The sequence below is a fragment of the Sphaeramia orbicularis genome, chromosome 22 (genome assembly GCF_902148855.1).
Source record: "Sphaeramia orbicularis chromosome 22, fSphaOr1.1, whole genome shotgun sequence".
Lineage (NCBI taxonomy): Eukaryota > Metazoa > Chordata > Actinopteri > Kurtiformes > Apogonidae > Sphaeramia > Sphaeramia orbicularis.
Genome location: NC_043978.1, coordinates 32,431,401 through 32,449,414, shown reverse-complemented (window position 1 = coordinate 32,449,414; position 18,014 = coordinate 32,431,401). Strand labels below are relative to the sequence as shown.

General features: G+C 36.7%; 1 protein-coding gene across 6 annotated transcripts in view; it reads right to left on the bottom strand.

The window, feature by feature from the left end:
• Positions 1-18,014, bottom strand: part of smoc1 (SPARC related modular calcium binding 1) — a 92,697-nt gene that overhangs the window by 44,528 nt on the left and 30,155 nt on the right. For 3 of the 6 annotated variants that reach the window (XM_030126702.1, XM_030126700.1, XM_030126703.1), the window contains exons 3-8: positions 17,714-17,791; positions 9,841-9,947; positions 9,476-9,575; positions 4,961-5,011; positions 4,299-4,346; positions 415-504 (exon numbers count right to left, since the gene is read on the bottom strand). In XM_030126702.1, coding sequence (XP_029982562.1) covers positions 415-504; positions 4,299-4,346; positions 4,961-5,011; positions 9,476-9,575; positions 9,841-9,947; positions 17,714-17,791 — 474 coding nt within the window. The remainder of the gene's footprint in view (positions 1-414; positions 505-4,298; positions 4,347-4,960; positions 5,012-9,475; positions 9,576-9,840; positions 9,948-17,713; positions 17,792-18,014) is intronic. The other 3 variants (XM_030126704.1, XM_030126705.1, XM_030126706.1) reach the window with 3 other exon arrangements.

Below are 18,014 nucleotides of genomic sequence, written 5' to 3'. Positions count from 1 at the left end.
TAAATTATTAAGAAATGAGATCTTTGGTTGGAATATTCAATATTGGACAAATCCACTTCTTACAATTACATTCAACATTTAAATGTGTTAACGCAAGCAAATAATACTGTGAAGGAAAAAGTGGTGGTGGACAAATAGTCTGATTTTGATGCTTTAGACAGCGGCTGGGTGATGTGAGAGTCAGTCCTATATCGTAGATGACCTGTGTAGATGACACATGTAGCCATGTAAAAAAACAACACTTAAAAATTTAATTTTCATGATGAAGCTGTGGTTTAGAGTAGTCTGTGCAACAAGGTTAAAAATCAACAAGTTTAACCCATAATAGTAAACATGAATAAATATTGTGCATATTTGCCAATTGGAACAGTTTCCATTTGACAGGTGGGTTTTTAACTTTTACAGGTGACTTACCATCACCCTCAGGGGGGACGTGAGTCTCCATGGTGGGTGTGGGTTTGGAGCCATCATCTGGGTTGAGAGTGAGAAAGAAACGGAAAGAGACTACCATTATTGAGGTTAATACAATCTACTCTCCAGAACTGTTGAATGGTTGGGATTTGCACATGGCCCGGCCAAGAAAGATAGAAAAACAGGCAGATAGACAGAGTGAATAACAGAAACATGACCACCTACATGTGGCTTGACATCTCACACACCACCCACATCAGGCTGTACGTTTAGCACATTCCCACACAAACATACTGTTAAGAGTAAAAAGTAAAAAAATATATAAATAAAACATGCATCCATATTCACAGTCACACAAGAAGACCCTCCTCCCATCAAGAATCCTCTTACTCCTGCCCACATGAATGAAGTGCAGGTGAAGGATGTGTTGATGGGGATAGAAAGGCCCGTTAACATCCGCAATCCAAAATCAGAGCCGATTAGACAAAAGAAACATCATCATTCTTATAAATCATGATATTCAGCTATGAATATGTCGGGTGGTTTTCAACTGGCAGGTGAAAGTCACTTAAAAATATAGTTACTTGTGGAAAAGTATCAAATTGTTAAAAAATTTAAAGAATAATGGATACATTTAAGAGAAAACAACATATTCTTCATGTACTGCAGTCTTGTCATAGCTAAAACAATAGCAACTGACTCTTAAAAAATCATCATAAAAGCTGAAATAAGATTAATTTTTTTATATAGTCTTAAAAAGTTAAGTTTGTGATGATTACTGTTATTCAATTCAATTTTATTTATAGAGCCCAATATCACAGCAAAGTCACCTAATAGGGCTTTACAGAAATTGTTGAATTGATAAAAAAAAAATTCACTGAAAATGAACAGTCAAGTAATCGGTTAGATTCCTGACACTTCTTGTAATGAGCAGAATAAATGGATTAAAAACATTTATATTAAGAAGGAAGGGAGACTTTTCCTGTCAGAAAATGATCCATACTACTAAATAATCAAGAAGCAAAAATTTAAAAATAAATAAATAAAAAATTCATGAAAAATTTTGAAGAAAATATTCTGAGGGACAGAAAAGAATCGTGGTTCTGTTTAGGTGATTGAATGTGAATGCGGTACCTACAATACTCACCCATGTGCAGTTTTGTAGCATCTGGAACATTCCTTAGGAAATAATCAAATCACATGCAAGCCACAGAGAACTTTGATAGGAGTTGGATTACTGAAATCAGATGGCATTTCAGCAGCACTTGAGCTCAAAATGATCTGATCTAACTAGACTAAAAACAAATCCAAACACAACCTCTACACTTCTAAAATACCACACGAAACTAAGAATTCTAGACAATAAAACTCAACTCAGTGGCACATGACCATTCAATACTCACTGGTTAAATTTACTTGATTCCTAAAGGATTAATAGATTGTACACATTGATCATATGTTTGTACTGGAGAACATGTTTTGTTGTTTAGTCGGTAAACTGGTAGTGAATGCCCAGCGTTGTAGTATCTGTATCTGTGTCGACCAAAGGTGTAACTTAATAACGACCACAAGGCAATAATAGGTGAGAACAAGGGGTTTGTGTCAAAACTGCAACAATACAAAAAAAGAGAGTTGACACTGTAAATATAAAGCTGAAAATCACTACTGTATCTTTACATGTGCAGAATATTCAGATTTTTGCCTTTTTTTCTGAAAAAGAAAAAAATCCCTTAAAAGCTGTGATAATGACTAATGAAAATTATTATTCCATTAATATCTTAACTTAGGCCCCAGTGACCCCCTTGACCCTAGTGAGGATAAAGCGGGTTAAAAAAATGAATGAATGAATAATATCTTAATTTTTACATGCAGCTGCTCTAAAAAATGGGAGTTTTCAACATTTTTCCACTATGGCAGACATCCCATTGTGCAAACTCATCTGTACTTTCATTCCATCAAACACTGTTTTGTTTTTTTTGTTTTTTTTGTAAAGGTTAACTTTTTGATATTTTTGCATATCCAAAAACCCACTGATATCCTGTTTCATAATGTTAAAAGTATCTGTGTGTACTCTTCCCACTGGAAATGTGGGCTTTTCTTTTGAACCTCTCTACCAGGGAGGATCTTTGTGTCTATCCCAGCTCACCATAAACGGTGGCCTTGTGTTGTAACCTGCGGTAAAACCCGCAAATGAGATGCATATTCCTAATGTACTGCATACATGTCCAAAGAATCCTCATAAAACTGGAACAATGTCAGCATATCCCACATGTCCCAGTTGGATAATTCTTCATTCAGAAACAGGCCTAAGTCAGAATAATAGTGAAGTATTAGTGCGCATGTAAACAAACTCAGGGAAGGTAAAACTCTGATGAGGGACAAAAGACAGAGGGAACAATAAACAGAAGGACACTGAAATAGGAAAAGATCAGTAGTTTACATGATTACACAAAATAAATCTTAAGTTTTATTTTTGAGGCGCGATGATCAGTGAGTTTATATATTTATATTTATATGTATATTTATAAAAGTCTGAGAAAATATATCTGTTATATGTAGGTTCAGCAGGAGGGAAACAGCTGCCAACCATACATTCCATTAAACAGAATATTCAGCACAAGCTAGTTATGTACTGTAATGTTTTCCTTTTTTCTTTTTTTTTTTTTTTTTTTTTTTTTTACTTTGTGCCGTGACTTTCATCAATCATGGTACAAACATGTTAAACACAGATACCAGACCGGTCCCTTGCTCTCTACTATATAACCTCCACCAAGCAGATACTATACTACTTTTTATCATAAAAACACAGAGATGTTGGTCATCTTTATCTAATTTAAATAAATTCTTTAATTGACTAAGTGAGAAATATGTTGAATACCTCTTTATTTTTTGGTGTGATTGACATCTGTGGGTATAGTTACATATAACACAACTGCAAAGACGTGCAACCGGATTTAATCATAAGGCCTCATTCAAGTGATTTATTGCATATTTCGTAACTCATTACTGATATATGTCATACTTTATTGACATTCTCTGTGACAAATTAATGGTACCAGTTGCATTCATCATGGTTATGCATGGTTACGCTAATGCTCATCATACATCATTTTAAAAAACAGTTCAACTAAAATTTAAAAATGTTCTTGCATGAAGCCCTTTATGTTTATTTAAGTACAGTACTAAATACTAACATAATTTCATGTCTTAACATAATGTATAACCCTGGTCAGCAATGATTTTGCTATCAGGAAAAAAAATGCCTGATTTTAAATAAACCAGGCACAATGATTCCAAATATGAAATCAGAATTTTGTCAGCATGTCAGGATTTTGATTTATGGACAAGTCAGTGTAAAGGCATCAGAAGAATATCACAAATAAGACTGGCATAAGATTGATTTGTTGTTGTTGTTGTTCAAGTAACTCAAAGTCCTGAGGCTGGAGAAATTCTGGTTCCAGATTTTGATTTATTCCAAATGAGATGATATTTCCATCAGTGGCAGATGACATTTTTTTGTCCAGTGTTATTTTAACAGACAGCTGAGGATTGGTTGTATCATATCTTAACACAGCTTTCATTAGGAAGCTCAATATCATGCAAACATGCAAAAAAAAAAAAAAAAAAAAGGAAAGAAAATCATATGCTTGTTTTGGATTCTACTTCTTTTTTCATCTGTGTTATTGTTTATCCAAAGTCTTGTCGTAACCATAAACTCTGCTCTGACTGTACACTGTGCACAGATCAGATGACAAAACCAGGTCAAAAGACATTATGAACTTTTGCTCTGTTTTTCTCACACAAACACACAAGCTGGACACACACACATGCACAGACACACACAAACAAACACACACACACACGTCATACAGCAGATCTCAACTCACCTTTTCTACCAGAGTTCGGTGGCCCAGGTGGTTTATCGGTTACTGACCCTGCGAAGACAAAAAAACTTGCATGTCGGCAAAAACTGGACAGTAAACACTCTTAGAGAGAGAGTTACTTCCACCACCTTGAAGTAAAGGGAAAGCTGATTTTTAAGATCAGTCCTAGTAATTATTGCAACATGATGAATTGAAAATACATTATTTTTCAAGAGTTTCATAACCTGTTGTGTTGCTTTAATTTAGAGAATGATCTGGTGCAATAAAAGACAAGCGAACAAAAAAAAAAAAAACAACACTCCTACAGATTTCCCAACCCACTCATGTCTTGTGTTAGAGTTAAATGCTGAGCTTTATTAGAGTTTGATGAGTACATTCTGTTAGTACTTCATAGTACACACACTTGGCTTGTTGTATTATCTTAACACAGACTAATGCAAACCTGAATAATCTGCAACATCTGTGAAAAATATTCTAAAAGTCAAGCTGCACACTTTCAAATATCATTCATTTTGGTACATGCAGGTAATCGGTCATAAGTGGATGCATGAAGGGAATTAGCAGAATTAGACAATGCAACCAATTAGAATTTTAAAAAATTAAGGAATTAAAAAGAAAAAGAGGGAGGCATTTTGAATGAAGGCAACTAGAAGGAAATTTACTACCTGACAATCCACTTGTCCCAGCATGAGTTCCCATAAATTCACGGAAGTTTCCTGCAAATGTATGCGAGATGATTGATTTGGGTCACAGTGTGCAGGGGCGTCTGAGCATGTCAGTAAAGGAAGGTCTGTCTGAGATGGAGAGGACTGTAAGGGAAGAACCTTAAGCAGCTGTATGATCAGATACTGGTCCCAGTATCAGTTTGAGGCCGTCACAAGTGTACATACATACCTTTGCAAGAAACAATGAAGATATCGGATCTTATGCAAGAGACAGGTAGACACTGTGTTGTTGTTTTGTGAACTACTGTACATCTGATTATTTAGGGGTGTGTTCTACTGAAGACTGGTAAAATACTCTGAATGCATCTCACTGCACTTTACTGTTTGCATTTTATTGTCTTTTGTGCAGCATTTTGTGGCTTCTCTTGTCTGTGAAAGATGCTATATAAAATAAACATTGCTTGCTTGCTGTTGTAAAAGCACAGCCTAGGTGTTACTTAATAACACAACTCTACTGGTTACAGCTTTTTATGTCTACTTGATGACAAAATGTGAATGAGTCTCAATTGTACATACTCAGGGGTAAATCACTGACTTCAGGCTGAAACAAATGAATTTCAGTTGAATCGCCTCCATCAGTGGATTCTCCAGATGTAAAGTAAATCTGTGCTGAGTTTTTACTTTTGAGCTCAACAATAATGAACCTCATACTTACACTTGTCTGCCTTTAACCATCTTGAGTTGAATCAGGTGTAGATCTACAGGGATACCCCCCACCCCCTACTGTAGAGTCTCGACCCCCCCCCCCCCCCCCCAGCTGTTCCCTGAACTTTTGTTTCCTTAAAACTGTCCTTGTAAAAACAAACCGCTTCTATGCCTACGAGCTTCTCAACACATTGAAACAATAACTTGACCAAAATTGGTTTAAAACATGTTTTAGTCTTCAACCTCATTCCATGTTAGAAGCAAATTATTATGTAATTTTTTACAGAGCAGAACTTTTGCGCTGTATTGGAATAGTTTCAATTTGCTATTTATACTTAATACACAGTTTTGTTTTGTTTGAACACTAGTGTTGTTCTTGTTGTGCATTAATACTTAAGTAGTGCATCGATAGTATTCATATCATACAATGCATGATATAAAATAAAGTATTTTTATGGACTTTTTCTAGAATCATTTACATATCAATGCCAATTCCCACGTTCTGTCCTCACACGTCTCCCTGCAAAGACCTTTACCAGCCAAAGTAAAATTTTCTTGGTCAACGACTGAACTGAGGAGTAAACAAAGAAAGTTGAACGGAGCTATGTGGTAGCTGTGGCAATGCCCCATCTCACCATTCTGTGTTTTGTATAACTTTATATCACTCATTTTATTTCATTTAAAGGGTTATATCTGATTTTTTAAAGTGGGGTTGCTATGAGGTATCTACTGTCAGTGTGTTACCTACAGTAGTTGGTGGTCACTGTATTAACATTTTCACCACTTTCTTCAAAACCACCACAATCCTTTAACAAAAGCAGTAATTTTATCTCACAGAATATGTGCATTATTCCACCAGTTAGTTTGTACCAGAAGTAACATGTTAAACAATCACAGTCAAATGATAGCAAACGCAAGCTGAACACAATAACCAGAAACTCCTGCGTACCATGAGGTAAAATGACTGTTTTTGTAGGAGTTTTATGGCATTGGACAGAGTGATATCAGCTCTTTAGTTCCCTGTTGGAAAGGGCTGTCTGGAGGTAAAATAAATGACTTTTTTTTTTTATTCCTGGGTGGTTAAAACCAATCTGTCTGCACGTCCAAAGTCAGGTCATGCTGGCCAACATCTACTGTAGGTGATACAGTGACTATAGATAGGTACCTCATACAATCGCTCCTTCTGTGGAGCGTTCAGGTTTAGGTTTTCAGGTTAAAATGCACGTGTAGTCCTGCTCCTTTGGTGAACTTTACTGACTCTGTTCAAAGGGCTGACACACAGCAGGTGCTGAAAGAAGCCTTACGGGTGATTAGTGGCATAAACGGGAAATTTAGAGAGCACAGAGAGAACAAAAGACCCAAGCAAAGAGAGGTAAACGCTGAGAGGACGAGACATTTAGAAGGATCGGGAAGCCTCTGGCAGTCTGCTGAGGATCTTCAGAGGGGCATGCGACCACTTTCACCACACTCTTCACACAAAATTTGCACCATATGCTCTAGTGACTGTGCAATCCAATTCTGGCAAAGACCCCTGTGTATTATCTTCTGAGGGAAAATGACGGTGATTATCATAAAGTGTTCCCATCCAGGATGAGTGTGCAGAGCCTGTGCTCTCTCTGCTGCAGCCTGCTGAGAGCAGTTAGACGAGTGGGGGGGCAGGAGGGCGGAGAGGCCCCTGGATGTATGGCCATTAGCCTTCTCGTTGACCTTACACCTGCTATATGGCACATGACATCTAATGCACATGTGCCCATAGTTTAACACGCCCTGTTTGCAAACCGACTGCCTTTAATTGTATCTCAAAGGTATTATTCAGTCTGTATCCTCTACTTCTACCACAGCACAGTTAGGCTTCCTACACATTTCACATTAAGCTGCTTGTAAGAGGTCTTAAGTAAAAAGGCTGTAATTAACATTATTAGTATTATTAGCATCTTTGACTGGTAATAAGAGCATAATAACTACTATTAAAGACAAAATAAAATGTGTAAACTTAATTTAAAGAAAAAAATCTTAGTAACGGTTACATAATACATTCATAGATTTACCTACATTTTTTCACTATTAAAACAATTAAACTAAATTCATACAAATTTTATAACATATTATTATCTTCTTTAAAGTGGTAACCACTAAATGTTTTTGTTTTGGTTTTTTTTAGCTTTTTTTATGTTATTAATTCTTACATAGTTTAATTAACACAATGCTTATAAGCATCTAATGAGGGTCTATAATAAGGTGAAGTCCCACCCCTTCCAGTTGAGCCAGTCAGGAGCTTTTTTCAGAAACCAATCATATTACAATGCAAGAAACAATTAATTTTCTGATCTGATGTGAATTATGTCACAACAATACATGTTTGTCAATGTACATGTTATGAAAGTCGCAGTTTGCTATAAAACTGGTGAAGTATCAGACTATGAAAATACATAAATAAAAAGACTACACTACCAAAAATAATGGAAGTGACATCATCATAATCCGCAAGATTATGATCCACAGAGTGCCTGAAGATCTTGGGACATTTGTTGTAAACTTCACTTCTTATAGTCCCTTTTCACCTGATTCTCCAAGAACTTAAGTGAAACACGCTTTTTGGTGTGTTTTGGTGACATTTATCGCATGTGACAAGAGATATAGTCCACTGAACCATTTCACACTAAACTAGATGTTACTTTACTATCATCATGACAAATTCAAGCTTTGTTGACCCATTAAATTGTCAGGAGAAACAGGACTTCACCTCTTTATCATGACCTTATTACCTGTTGACTAACATTTATTACAATGAACCTGTATAGCATAAATTGTTTCCATGTTTGTTTGTTTTTTGTTTGTCTGTTTGTTTTTCAGAAATAGCATATATTTGCTGATATTTTAGATAGACATAACTAAATAGAAATCTACGTATTTATGCATCTAGAGATACCCAGACATCTAGGTTTGGGTCAAAACACAGTAATGTCCCGTAAGAGAGCGAACTTTAACTGATTGCCATTCCAACATTTATTTCAATATAAAGTAGCTCATTGTTTTGGCTATTCCCTTATGGTCCAACTAAAGCAAACATGAATTTAAAAGTAAAAATGTGGGTCATTTAGCAACACTAATCTGTCAAATTGTCCTTAAAATGTCCCATCAGAGAGATTTCGAATACCATGTTTTGACCCATTTATGTATACTGTCATGAGTACAATGGAATCAAATAGCAGCCCCGCCACTGTATTCATATGTCAAACAATGCACAATGATTCAGTGAAAAGCACAGCATTTTACCATATATAATACTAAACTAATATGATTGTTCAGACATTCTCAGCCATTTCTTTAATAAAAAAAAACAAATTGAAGCCTAGAAATACTCAATTCCCAGTTGTTTTTATTAAATTTAGTGAAAGTCCAAATGTTAAAGTGAATGACACTAAATTGGCTCAAACACCAAATTTGGTTTCCAAGCATTTGTTTGCTCCAAAGTCAGACGAATCCAGCCAACAGAACTGTATATGCTGGCCCTGCTTTTTCTCCATCCTAGTAAAGAATCATTAGTACTCATCCTACCCTCATACCAGGTCTGAGTTTTGGTCAGACATCCTGCTGAACGCTCCTGTGAAGTGGAGCTGCTCTGATTGCACAAATAACTAAAACTCTAATCACTAATGTTCACGGTACTAATGAAGGACAGATGCAGGCTGTGTTGGCCACAGACTCTCAGACATCAGAAACCTGGTGTGGAACAAAGGTTTAAGGATTCTTTTTGTAAAACGCTGTACATTTTATTCACAGGCTGCCAGGCCATTCGCCCTCCAGTACCTGAACACACTGGGGTCCTGTTGTGCACTGAGGAGCCACTCACTGGCTTTCCATCGCTGTTGGCACACCAACAATAACCTGTCATAGTATGGCACTGGACCTGCAGAGGCAAGAAAGGCATAATAACAGGTAAGAAAATACAAAAAAATGAGTAACTAATAATACTTATTTTATTAGCTGGTATATTAGAATGTAAAAACAACAACACAAGATGATGCCAAAGACTTAATAATAACACTCTTTGGAAAGAAAACTTGGACTGTGTGAAGGAAATGAAGAAAAATGAAAGAGTGAGTAACAGAAGAGTTAAGAAGGAGATGGATGGATTCAAAGGGATCAAAAGCTGTGAATGATCTAACAATGACCTGTGCAAATGTTCCATCCTCATTGCATTCTGGGATAAACTCTTGAGGTCTTCTGGCTTGTTCCAGAGCCTGGGTCCTCTCAACATGACACTTGGACTGACCTGCATCTGTAACATATGGACAGGACAGTCTGTTCTCATACACTGCATGCTAACCTCTGCCAGCGCTGTTTTTACTGACCACGTATGTTCTTTGTCAGAAACACCCTTTTCACACCTGAGAGCTGCTTAGAATAACCACAGTTCACTTCTGCTGGCTTCTGAGCTGCTCAAGTGCACTGACTTTGAAATGCCTTGCTCATAGGCAAAGTTTTGGTAATGGGGCAGGGAGAAAAACATGACAAAAATACAGAAATCCGCATGTAACACGAAAACAAAAGAACATGAAAATTACATCCTACTGTTTTTTTTTTTTATATATCTTTTTATTTTCTCACAGGTACATTTTGGGAATCTAACTAAATATGCAAGGCAGAGTGTTTCACAAAAATGACCGCTGTTGCAAAATTACTCGCGATTTATTTATGTGTGTATATATGTGGGCAGGTTTTGCATGTAAAGCGAGTGGACACAATGGGTTACACGCAAAACCTGGAATGAGACTGCTGATTCATGAAAACCCCACGTCTGGATTAGAATAACCAATAGGATCCTCAAATTTAACACAGTGTCTTTATTTATAGTTGTATATAAGACTATTTCAAGCCATGTTTTCCAGATAAAATGCACGGACACCTAGGTAGTTTTTCATGTCCAAATTTCGGTCCTATTTTTGGCCCCAATATTTTATTTAAAATGCCTTAATTTTAGGATGGCTCAGAGCAAGAGTATAATTTTTTTGCATTTATCTGAGGTCATTATTAGGTATATCCGTCACGTCATTATGAGACATGGAAGCATATTTTCAACTCATTTTGTAGAGTGTGGAGTAAAGATTTAGACCGTTACAGACCACTGAATCCTTGGTTTTAACACTATCAACTACAATTAAGTGTAAGCAATATGTACACCAGAACAGCACACTTCTCATGTGAAGCCTGTTGAAAGTAATGGATTTGAAGCCAGTTGTACTGAACATCGTGTTGTAGGGAAGGCAGTAAAAAATGTTAACCCACCATAAATAGCCACGTTACCTAGTACTCAGTATTGTTCTGTATTCACACTGATAGCATCACCAAAGTCATATTGTTCATTTTTTTTTGGTTTTTTTGCCAGAATAGAGTCTACTCAATAGAAATGTAAACCTACCTGTCTGGTTCTTGGGCACACCTCTGACACAACGCAATAAGTCATAACAGCTGCATTTTCAATACATCAGATTACTTACAGAAAACAAACTGATCCCAAAGACCTTTCATGGTCAAGTCATTTTCATGGATTTACTTTGATTTGATATTTACTGTGGCCAAAGTGCTGTACTAAACTACTAAAGCACTAAACTGGAAGTGTTCTCAGTGTTCATCTTTATATAAAGTTAATGGTAGAACCCTGCACATAGTGTTTCCTCACTGGAGATTCTTCCATGTCTTATGCTACAACAGATATCTTTTTGTCCTTAAAGGAGTGATATTTTGCTTTTTTAAAATGGAATTATGCATTTTAAAACATTTCCTTGTGGTCTACATAAACTGTAAATGCTGTGCTTGGGTCTGAATTCTTCATTAATTAAACTCCACAGGTCCATCTTCAACCATATTTCTGAGTAATGACACCAGAAAGGTCGTTTTGAGCCACTTCACACCCTCTGTGCTGCTCTGTCCCATTTAGCCACTTGGGTTCGTTAATACAACCAACAACTGAACATGTTAGGTAATCAGCTCGAAGCTTGGACATATTTTCAGTATGGACTACAACCGCTGCTGTTGATAAACAATTATGGCGGAGAAATGTTCGTCGGAAGTCTTTTTTTTAATTTAATTTTATTTTACCTTTATTTAACCGGGAAAACCTCATTGAGATTAAGAATCTCTTTTTCTAGAGTGTCCTGGCCAAGACGGGCAGCAGTACATTAAATAGTTACAGACTTCCATACATAAAACGAATACATAAAAAGCACATAGACAAGTTAAACCTTCCAAAGTCAACTTTGCGAAAAGTGCTCATGAAATGTAGACAAAGTGCGTCAGGTAAAACATCTGCAGCCAGATGTCTCCCTCTCTAAGTCATACAACATCTTCTTAAAAGTGTCCAACAAAACCAGATCCTTCAGTTTCAGGCCTTTTTGTAGTTCATTCCAGGTGAATGGGGCTGCATACCTGAAGGCCTTTTTCCCCTGTTCAGTCTTGACCTTATATGTGCAAATGTCATGACGTAACTAGTTATAAATGTAACAAATTAAGAAGGAATTGAAACAGATTGTAGAAATCCACTTAATTAATATAAAGATCGCTTTGCAGCACCTGGAGGGTTCAAATTCAGACTTTTTGAACTGTTAGGGTTCAAATACACAAATAAATGTACCAAAGAATAATAAAAGTGGGTTTAGCAAAATATGACCCCTTTAAAGCTTCAATGGGTTATATATATATTTTTTTTTAATTTAACCTTTATTTACCCAGGCAAACAGTTAAGAACAGATTCTTATTTACAAATGCAGCCTGATCAAAGAGCAATGGCTCCTTGAGGGGAAGGGAGTGGGGGGTGGGGGGTTTTAGTTGTCATTGATAAAAAATCCTGCAACGCCCTCTCAGCATTTTGTTAATTCAATGTCTGCACCTCCTCTTGGCTCAATAACAGGTCTTTTCAGAGTGGGTGAGGTGATTGGCAACTGTAATGACTAGTTACATGAAACAACATCATCTTTATATTCAGTCTCAAGACAAAAAGCTGCCAGAGGAGCCAGTCTTTTTGTTCTCTGTTTTCTTTTCCAGATTTCTACCTACTGTAGCTTTAAATGTTGCCTCTTTTGTAAGTTATTGTGAGCAGTGGTGCCTCTAACTCTCCATCCAGACTAATTTTATAAATCCTTTACATCACAGATACAGTATGCCAGAGAGCTAAAACAAGACATTCCTCCGTCTGAGCACCTCATTGTAAAGTGTGCGTCATTTACTGTATGTTGATATTTTGAAATGTCAGTGGAAACTGTGTTCCTGCTGCTCTGATGAGCCAGAGCTGCTCTCCAGGGACAGAGATGGAAGTGGCTGAAAGGTCAAAGAATAAAGTGGGCTTCACACCAGCTGGTCACCAGTTTAAAGTCCCATCAGCAGCTACTGTTTTTATTCCACTCACTGAGCGTCATGTTCAACTGTTCGTGTCTACACATTCACACCAGGGAGCTGACCGGGGCCACCACAGTCCTCCAGTTCTGGCAAGCCTTGTCCCTGAATAAATAAAAGTTGATTAAAGTTGTCTCTGGACCTGAGAGGAGACAGACATGTTGTCTCCTCCATAGCGGCCGCGGACACGGCCGCAACTGGCTGATGATGTCACAGAGCGGGACAGACATGGTTAGGTGAATTTATAAACCTGCACTTTGACTATATTTAGTCTTTATGCAGCACCAGGGCTCATTAAACATTGCATTGCTCATGTTTCATTGAGACAGTGCAGAAGCTGTCCAGTGTCCTTTTAAAGATGCCAACTACACATTTAAAATGGCAAAGAAAAGATTTATGGAAATGTAAAAACTACTTAATGATCAGTGGTTGTTGCACCAGCTTTACACAACCACTGCCTTAAGTTAGTGAACAAAGTATGCACTAAATGATATGTTTAACGCTAAAACTGAAAAGATGTTTTGGTTGCATCAGAGGTATAATGTTCAAGGACATTTTTACCTCCTGTAGCCAAACAGTAAAAGGCAGTGTTTACTACTGTACTGTCTTTGTAGATACTTGTCTTTTAACATTTCTATATTAAATAACCGCTGTCTCACCCTCTATATTTGCTTTCTCAACAAGATAACTTTAGTGTTTAGTGTCTAATTTATTCAAGTTACCCTATATAACGTATAGCCTTGTAATATAATGCTGTGTTGAATTCGTTTGTGTGTCCCACCTTTCAAAACAACATGCTATTTACTGCCACAGAAGAACTTCACACCAACAAGACTGAGATTTTAGCATATGTCTATGATGGAACTATTGCAGCAGGTGAAAATCGTAAAATTTTAGAAGCATTTGAACTAAGTTAGATTTTACGTTATAGAGCTGCAACAATTAATGAAATCGTTTTTAACAGTTAAATTAATCAACACCTGGTTTGACAATTGATCATTTTTCAGTTCATGTTCTGCTCCAGTTCAGATTCAGTTTCCTAGCATTTTTATGTTGTTACGTCTGATGTCACAGTGACATACAATTTATTCCCGGGTCCATCTGTTTGCTCCAATGACCAAATTCATCTATTTAAATCAAATACAGATATTAGAGCAATATTTTATTGTCTTTTTTTTTTCTTTTTTTACCTTGTGTGGATAACAACTTTAAGTGTCTTAAATTCTGTTTTACGATGCAGGTGCATTTACAGTGCACTGCGTCACCTCATGCTCAGTTGTGTATTGACTTAAATTGTACGTTTGTTTACCTTCCCCTATACTGTACAACACAGATAAAGGTCTGACAAACAAAACACAAAGTGTGAAGTTGTTGCACATCTCATAAAAGTCTTATTCTATAACAGCATCCATCAAGATCTGGTTTGGAAGAGGCAGTGGAGCTAATGCTTTAGACTTGTACCTTTAGTTAACAGCTTTCCTTATTTACTTAGCCTCACTCATCTACTTTCTCTGCTCTTTATCATCACATGGAAAGTGACAGAATGACAAGTGGATGTGTTTGATGGAATCAGGGACACAGTACTACAGCAAATTAAACACAGAGGAATAAGCAGAATTGGACCCGGAAGTACTAAGTGACATCATGGCTTAACAAAGGGATATTTTCTGATTTCTTCTGTCTTGTAACTGCAAACCAAAGGATGCCCTCTTAGATTTTGTGAAAAACTGATCAACACTTTAACCATTTTCTACTTCAGGAAGGTCACGGTGAATCTCACAGTGAAAATTATCTTTAGTTGCAGCACACTGCTTTATGTTCAAAGTTAAATTTATTATCCTGCCCCTTAAGGGGAGGCAAGGGGAATTGTTTTTGGTTCGGTTTCTTCCTTTCTTTGTTTGTTCACACTTTAGCAGCAAGACTGTTTGTTGAATTCATACCAGATTGGGTTATAGTTTGCCAGTGACACAGAATAGATGTCATTACATTTTAGGAAAAGTAGGTCAAAGTTCAAATTTTTTATGAATTTTTTTTTACATCTTTTTTTCCCCCATTTACATATAATGGGCAAAATGTCACATGTCTATAAAAACATCAATTTTGTTTCAATTTACTTCAGATGTGGCACATATATAGAGGCAACTGATATGCTGACATCAGCACACATATAGACATGATGACATCAGCTGGATCGATGCCAAAATAAGCTACAATACATGCGAAGGGCGGGGTTTGTTGTGCCTGTGACTTGTGTAGGTTTTTTCTTAGTTGTTACAGGCCTTAAGTCTGCATGTCTTTTTTTTTTTGCATCAGCTAAATCTATATATTTTATTCAAACATCGCAAGTACCCGCCTAAAAAAGCAATTCTCCTAGGTTATACCGAACGTGTTTATGTGGGAACGCCTAAATGATGAGCTAATTTGTTACAAGTTGTTGTCGATTTCTTTCTAAATAATGGACAAACAGACCTCCCTGTTCTAATCACTGTAGTTATGCATCTGTTGTTGTTTGTGGTTGCTTGTTGTTGCTGCTAGCAGTTTATATGCATTGTAGTCAAATTTATCTGTTATGTTTAATCTGAATCTCACGCACATCTTAATAAGCCTGACTTCGCCAGACTTTGTCATCGTAAACAAGAATCAGTTCATGAACTGCCTGCTTAAATAAACCAGCGTTTTCATCACGAGAAAACAGGCCTGCCCCATCTGCACAGATTGTGTGAGCTTTGCCCGGCTTTCCTTCCCCTGGCACACAATACACATATTATGAAACAAAACCACGTATTACCATACAGGGAACAGATTTCACTCCAAAAATGGGTTTAGGCAGGTCTGCTGTTTTCCTAATGAACACAGAGGGCTGAAAAGGGGCTGGAAATGCCTAGTTCCAACCTTGACTCTAGACCTATCAATCTCTGCTGTTGTTGAGTGGCTGGCATCCAGAGACTGAAGAAGTGTGTGATCCTGGTCTGTAAAAACTTACACGCCTACAGAAAGGCGGAAAATGAAAGACATCTTCTCATTCTGTTCCACTTTCCCCTGTTGCTCTGGTGTTCACTTCAGGAGCTGCAACATCATAAACCACTTCTTTAGGTTTATATGAAGTAGACGTAGTTCATTATGTTTACACTACATCATTTGTTGGGGATGTGGGTGCATCATTATGTTACCATTTTCTACTAAAATGCTAACATAGTGATACACAGAAGTTTAGCTTGTGGAGTTTCCTGTTCTTATTTTGTGCATCACAAACTTTTATTTTTATTTTTTTATTTAACCAGGCAGGTCAACCAGTTCTCATTTACAATGACAAGCTGGCATAAACTGGATATGTTCTTATCCCAGTATAAACAAACTGGACCATACTACCTGTAGTGTGCTGAAAGAAACCAGAATAGAATATTATAAATGTTGTGGATTATTTGTGACATTTTCTTTCTTTTTTACATTTTTGATAAATAAAGCAATACATACAAATAGAAGATACAAATAGTATACATCGTAGTGAATATCAGTAATTATCATGTTTAATGGGATTGCTGTCATGTGTTTCACTTTGTTTTGTCATTGCTGTTTGTTGTTGTCATTGTTTTTGTTTTAATTGCTACTGCGGCAGAAACAATTGCCCCTACCCGGGGACAAATAACGGTCTTGAATCTTAAAGATTTTGGGTCCTGAGCAAGAGTTGAAGAAACCGGACACTTATTTGTGCTTTTAAACTTTTTTTTTAACCTAATCAGAAATCTAAGAATAGAAAATTCAAAATAATTAAAATGATTGTCGTGGCAAAAATGCATGAGTAAAATAGCAAAGTACTTTAATATATCCTCCTGAGACCCAGGGAAGAAAAGGTTTTGGCTTTTTTTACATCAAATAATTGCCCTGATTGGAAACAGCATGAGGCAACAGTGTTTTCAGAGACATTTATTATTTGTTTATATTTTATGGAATGTCCTTGTGTGCTTTCAAGAAAAGGAAAAATATGACAAGATAATTTAAATAAAATGTGATATGATATAAATCATATTAGAATAATTTTGCCTTGCATTTTATCACCTACCCTGATGTCTGAACACTGCAGACTACTGGCACAAGTGTAACTTTAGTCAAGAAACGTAACACAAACATGAGCAGGAGCAAAAGCATCTCTTCTGTGGAGTGAGGAAGAGATAAAGAGTTTAGGGTTTACGTAATGAAAGAATTAGAAATTCCTTGGAGACTGGGTGGGAAAAAGGCCTCATTTTCAACAGCTACAGTCAAATTAATTTAGACATGCACTATGTGCAACGGTTGCATATGCTTTTGTGAAGCTTGTGTTGAGATAAGCAGATTCCATTTCTAAACTAATGCTAACACTGTAGAGGAGCAGAATAGAGGTATAGAGATATTTGGGTTTTTTTCAAGATTTTCAGTGTAAATCTGAACTAAATCCACTATATATGAAACCGCACACGTGGTTATCATGGTTCATTTTAAGGTCGCCAAGATACTAGTGATATTATGTCTACAGGGAGACGGATTTCTGTGTTCTGTGTAAATGCCATGTCTCACATATGATCAAAACCAGGATAAACATCACCACTAGGATCCTGCTCCACATGTGAACATATAATGATTTGGGAACCCTGCTTTGGGTTTGTTGTTCCAGGTCTTTACCTTTCAGCTCCAGGTCTCTCCCCTCTGAGGTGGAGGTCGGTGCCACTGCTGTTTGATCAATTCTCACCCAGTTTTTACCTGAACGATAAAAAAAAGTCACAGTCAGGCCTGTGGATGATTCCATGGTTAATGTGTACCACACATTTTACATGCTTTTGTTTATTTTGATGGCATAATTTTCAGTAACATTTGTGGCAGCAAATGGGCTTATTGTTTTTCATTAAAGCAGTGAATGACTTTTGTCACACATTATTTTTCAAATTTGTAAAACCTGAGTGATAACCTAATTATCACTAATCCA